The sequence below is a fragment of the Seriola aureovittata genome, chromosome 4, assembly GCF_021018895.1.
Source record: "Seriola aureovittata isolate HTS-2021-v1 ecotype China chromosome 4, ASM2101889v1, whole genome shotgun sequence".
Classification (NCBI taxonomy): domain Eukaryota; kingdom Metazoa; phylum Chordata; class Actinopteri; order Carangiformes; family Carangidae; genus Seriola; species Seriola aureovittata.
In genome coordinates this window covers 16240425-16246754 of record NC_079367.1, presented here as the reverse complement: position 1 = coordinate 16246754, position 6330 = coordinate 16240425, and the positions used below count along the sequence as shown (strand labels likewise).

General features: G+C 39.1%; 1 protein-coding gene across 1 annotated transcript in view; it reads right to left on the bottom strand.

The window, feature by feature from the left end:
* Positions 1-3885: 3885 nt before the first annotated feature.
* Positions 3886-6330, bottom strand: part of drd2a (dopamine receptor D2a) — a 33403-nt gene continuing 30958 nt past the window's right edge. The window contains exons 7-8 of the mRNA XM_056375135.1: positions 5872-6253; positions 3886-5254 (exon numbers count right to left, since the gene is read on the bottom strand). Coding sequence (XP_056231110.1) covers positions 5058-5254; positions 5872-6253 — 579 coding nt within the window. The 3' untranslated portion in view covers positions 3886-5057. The remainder of the gene's footprint in view (positions 5255-5871; positions 6254-6330) is intronic.

The window sequence follows — 6330 nt, the reverse complement described above, 5'->3', positions numbered from 1 at the left end:
GCAGGCTGAAGGAGCGGATTCAGACACCGATGGAGTTTGTAATAACTTTAATAACTTTATGGATGTTTTGACTGTCCGACCGGGATTTGAGGTGGAAGTCCCCACGGTCAGTCTGCCTGTGTGCTGGTCTTATCTCTTTCCTTGTGTGAGGGCTTTTTTAGATGAAAACATTGTGTCTTCTGTGGTGGAAATTCTGAAAAGTGGCTTTTATTTGAAGGCTGCTTTCTGCACTGTGCCACCTCGTGTGTGGGCGGTCTCTGTGTACCTGTGTCTTTGTAAAGGTAGGGAGCCCCAAGGTTTAACAGGAGGAACTCACATGCACTAACTTGCACAAGTGCATAAACCAACATGCACACACTGCTAGACCAGACACCAAGACAACCAGCAGAGAAAACGAGCGTGACTCTGTTCTCTGCTCAGGACAACAGTTGTTTGCTGCTATATTATTGTTTAAAATCGTGTTTACAGAATCTTAAACCCTCACAAAACTAGAAAAGAAGAACACCAAATATTATTAAAATACCTAGACTACCTTTAGCCTATTGCTCTTCAGTCCCACAGTGGTGCCTCTCTCAGCTGTCATGATTTACTGCACACTCCTGAAGAAACTCAGAAATTCACAAAAATGGAAAACAGTGAGTCAGGCTTAGAAATATTACTAGGAAATATAGTAGTTTTCATAGATTCTCTTATTAGAAACCAATAGATATAAACAAATGTGTAGAAGTTCCCTAAAAGGCATTGGGCTTCAACTAATGCAGTGACACAGAGTGAAATTAAGCAAATATGCATGGAAATAACTGCTGAATTTCACAAAACCCTGATGTGATGAAGGACTCATAACTAACACATACTCTGCAGGAAGCAGACAATGAAGTAGCTGTTTTACATTTGTCTCATGTGCAGTCAGAGCAATGGTGTCTGCAACTCTTTGATTTTGGTGGGTAACTAGCAATTTATTTAAACTGCATTACCATACTCTGCCACTTTGTCTCTTGGAGCAAAGGGGCCTGATGCTGTGGTTGATGGTCCAACAGTGATCACACTTAAGGATTCAGTGACTAGATATAATAAGATTTTAATAATTAATAAGCTATCATGATTCAGTCAATTAAGAGCCTTCTTATTGCTTGAACATGCAGTACACACACAACCCCAACCTCTGTCTAAACACTCCTTCTCCAGCCTCTGGGACTATTTTTGGATGTGCCTGTCACCGAGCTCAGCCCAGCTAGAGACTGAGATGAAGAGGGAAAACACCCACTGCAGACTGAAGGAGGAAGAGGAGAAGACAGAGATATGGAAATATCACCTCAGAGACTGTGTTTCATGCTGCGGCATCTCCCTCCATGCACAACTGACAGTCAAGGTTACCTGCTTTTGTTACTGACATCGTCTTTGATATTCTGTACAACAGAATCAATGGTAGGGTGTGTACCATCATAAATCAAAGATTAGTAGCAATCCTTGGTCATGTGTCATTTCGGATATGGTATTAAGAGACAGGCAGGAGATTGATGTGGACTGGAAAGAGTCTAAGAGTATGTATCTGCTGTGCTGTGGGTAGCACCAAAGTAGAATGGAGCTCCAGTATATCAGTGATGCTTGAATCGGAGCCCCAGGGGGCTGCAGAAAGGGTGACACTGGGGACAGGCTGGCCAGCGTTCAGATATTTCCCCTGATGTAATCAGAAATTAAATCAGAGACATGGTGGTACCCTGCAGCAACTATGATAAAAGAGGGATCAAAACCAGTGCTGTTTATACACTGACAAAAAGTATGAGTACAAAAAGACTACATTACAATTCAAGCTCCTCAATGTTGTGAAGAATAACCATCGAACGTACAGTACTTATATAATGTGTGACGGTGTGTCTTTGTTTGTGTGCCTGTGTTTGTCAGCGGTAATTACAGTGTGTGAGTCTTGCATTCACTGTGTTTACACTAACAAGCTCTTAATTATTCATAAATTCAGATGCAATTCTGGTGTTAAATCTCCAGTGAATTTTTTCACTGATACTAAATTCAGATACATGTCAATGACAGTTATGCATTAATAATTTACACAACCAAAAAAGACACCAAGAATTTAAAACAGGGCTTTAAAAGATAGAAATAGTAAGGACCGTCAAAATCATCAAACATGAAAATTGAGCGTGTAACAGCTAAACCATAGTTTTATACATGTACTGCATGATCAGTTTTTTGTTTTTTGTTGACAAGCCAGAAAATTAGAATAATTCATAAATAATAGTACTTAGAAAGTGTTAATGTGTACAGCTGCTAATTAAAATGATTCAGTAGTTATTAAGAACACAAGAACAGCACAGAGAATGTGTCCGAAGATGATTGGTGTTGGTCCAGTACGTTGGTGTGGGAAATTCCCCCAGGGGATTTTATTATGGGAATACCATACATACATGTGTCACACAGAACAATGGAAGATCCATATATAGCTGAGAAAATGCACATGGATCATATATGGATCTATGCCAGTAAAACAGGCACATAAGGCAGGCTGTGAGAGGATTACATGTGACCGAGTATGATATGCTTTTTGCACATGGATATATAAGGTAAAGTGTTTTCCCTCCTGGCTTCACAATATAATCATATTTACTGAAACATGAGGCACAAGATTTCATTGGCTGTGTTTATGCAAATTATTGTTTTTCTTTTCTTTGTTGTTTTGGCTCTTCCACAACAGGTTTGCTCAGATCGTGTTTGCCAGGGGGCAAATACAATCCAAATGTCCTAGGAGATAACGCAAGTTCATTAAGCTGTGTCATCAGGTACATCACATCAATCACATGTAGCCCAAAGGGACTCAGTGAATCTGACACCCCGGCTACTGATTCTGTTGTTTTACAACAAAGAAATGACGAAATTAGAATAGATTAGAAACTTTTGAGGTGAAGTCAGGAATTTACACTAGTTTGTATTCCCTGTAGGGTACACCAGTGAAAAAGATGCAACTGCTACTGAGTAAATCCTTAGGGTCAGGGTTTGAATATATTAATATTCTTCATCATAACTATACTCTAACTAAAATCTGTGTGTAAAAGAATGGTTTTACATTCTGGGAAATGTGTTTATTCACTTTGTGGCTGATGAGAAGATCAATACCACTTACAAATAAATCACTTCAGTATAAGGTTGGCTCCACAGGATATAGGTAGACAAATGGAATTAATTGATGTTTTAATGAGCTAGTTCCCACTCTGTAGATGTGATGCTGGAGAAAACTTATGTCTTCTGACATCCATTCAGCGTAAAACAGTTTGCTTTCTTTTGATTCGAACACATCACAACAAAAACAGCTAAACTCTGCATTTCCTGAGTTTCCAGTGTAACGACAGCAGCAGCAGCATCAGCATCAGCACTCACTGCAAGTGATGAATTGCCTTGAAAAGTAACAGCATTTCCTTCTGCTTTGTCACTGCGGTTGGTCTCCCAAAGACTCAACATTGTACAATGCTGCCTTTAAAAAACATGTAACTTTATTACATCTTCATCATGTACAGAGGTCTCAAACTGACTCAGGTGTGTCATTGAAAAAATCTTAGTCCTTCCACCTGGGGAAGGACCAGTTCACATTTCAAAGCCAGACTAAAATATAAGTGGTACTATGCAAATTAACATGGGGAATTGTTTCTTTAATGGCACACACCTGGGTCCATTTGATATCCAGACAGACAGAGTTGCAGGTGTTTGGGAAGCAGCGAGATGTGCACATCTTTTGCACACTGATTCCCCAAAATATTCCACCATGAAAAAATTCCTCTTTTTTCACTGGCTTTATTTTCTTGTCTATAACAGAGTTTTGTGATCTCACTTAAGCTATAGTACTTTGTGACTAATATTCACCAAAACATTAACACGACATTGTTGATAATAATGTCTTTATTGTTGAACTGAAAATAATGCAGGCTTTGTTGCCCAAAACAATACACACTGATATTGTTGTAACTGATATTTCAGTTTTGCCAAGTTTACCTCATTCTTACTTAGCAAAGGCTCCCGGGAGTGGCTTCAGGGATTGCACACATCCACATGATTATATACCTGGGAGCTGCAAAGTCCACATACAGGTCATTAGTTTGCCACAGAACAACTCCACTGCAGCAACGCTCATAGTTACTTCCAGTAAACAACATTATTCAACCGCAAACCAATCCTGGGAATAAGAGAGAGGCTGCTGAATAATGACAAGTCGTTTATGGGTGTCTGGGTATCTGTATGCACACAGCGAACACTGATATTCATGTCGCACTTTACAGTGTCTCATAACTTCATTTATAGGACATCTTTTGTAGTTTTTTGTTAAACATACATTTCATGAGAAGTCAAGTAAAGGAGCAGTGTAGCATGCATCACATTTCCATTGCAGGCATATAATCACAGTTAATGTTTTAAGAAAAACTATGTACAGCAAATAATAATAATAATAATAATAATAATATAGAGATAATAATAATATATGATTTATCAATTTATAAAATTGCAAATATGTGGATATTGACATTGCCACATTATACAGCACATAAATTGTCTCTTTTCTTGAATACACATTCCAATCAGTGATAGGTTTTAAAATTAAGAGCTCGCGTATCAGTTTTAACACTGCAATGAACACTGACTTGATATCTATAAGATTTCCAGAAAATTTCCATCATCAAAACATAAAGTACACACACAATAAAAAGCAGTTTCCAACTTGTATGTGTGTGGTATACACAGATGGCTCCTTACGTGACAAGCACAATGATTTTAGAGAACAATGTTACATTTTTCTTTTCTCCATGAAACAAGTCATTGTTACAGACATTTCTTGTTTTACATTCAGTGATTTGTCCACAAACATATCACATATAGAGCCAACATGTCTTTAAGTAAGACACCATCAGTTTTCTGGTCACTCAGCTCCATAATTTTAAAAAGCAGATTGCAGTTTCCCCCCGTGGTTCGTTTTCCTTAGCAGGATGAGGTATTTGCCAGAAGAGATGCTTTTATTCATCACTCCTCCCTCAGTCTGATGAGACAAGTGACGTTGCAGTTTAGCAGTGCAAGATCTTAATGAATGCCTTTCTGAACTCGACATTAAAGGTGGTGTATATGATGGGATTTACAGCACTATTCACGTAGCCCAACCATGTAAAAGCATTATACATCTCAGCAGGAACCTTGCATTTTGTGCAGTGGGTGTTCAAGATATGTGTAATGAAAAACGGCAGCCAACATATGATGAATACACCTGAGGAGATATGAGAAAAAAAATGGAAATATTAGAAAAAGGCAGAGAAAGAGAGGAAAGTGATGAAGAAGGAAGGTCTTATATTAGACACCCAAATCTGGGTGACATATGGAGGAGCTGGACTCTCAAATACAAGTATCAGGATGATTTCTTTTCGTTGCATCACATCCTGACTTGTTTTCAAGTTCTGTTTTAGGTCATACCAAAAAATTTGAGATGGAAATAAAAATACATGCGGAGGAAGCCAAGGACCTAAGATGGCTGGAAGCTTGTACAAAAGAAAAACATTTTTCTAAATTGAAGGCTACAGGATTAGCTTGTGGTAAATTGTACCACAAACACATATTTGGTCTTAATGAGTTTGAACAGAGTCCCCTGCTGGTTTGATGCTGTGCTCACTGCATGCTGTTTTACAAGTGAAAAGTTGATAACAAAAATATAGCTATTTGGTTGTGGAAATGATTCATTCCACAGTGTCAGTTCCACTTTGATGTGTATACTCACATAAAACAGTGTTTGATTTAACTTATCCTCAGCATAAGTGATCATAAATAATTTATACCAGATGGGAGATAAAAAAAAGAAAAAGAAAATTAGCAGCACTTGAGCCAACTTACCAAGAACGATGGCTAACATCTGAGTGGCCTTCTTCTCCTTCTGCTGGGAGATCTTCCTCTTGCTCATGGTCTTCACAGAGGTCTGGGTCTTGCCATTAGGTAAGGCCTGTGTCTGGAAGGCTTTGGCCACAACAGGTGCTGGATCGCCCTCCTTGGTAGGATCTCCATTCTTTTCTGCTTTCTGGCCCTCCTCAGGGGGAGTGGGAGGCGAGGAGGTGGGGCTAGCATTAGCCTTGTTGGGCATCAGTAGCTGGTGGCTCGTGGCTGGAGTGTCTCCAAGCGCACACTGTGGTTGCTGCTTCTGTTTCTGGCTGCTGCCACTGTTGTTCAGCTCATCCAGCTCCAGATCTTCCCCCTCATTGACTCCATCTTTGATGAAAATCTGTGCAATTTCATTCAGATGGTCATTTTTCATTTAGGTTATTGTACAATCGGTGACATTTAAAATAATGGATAATA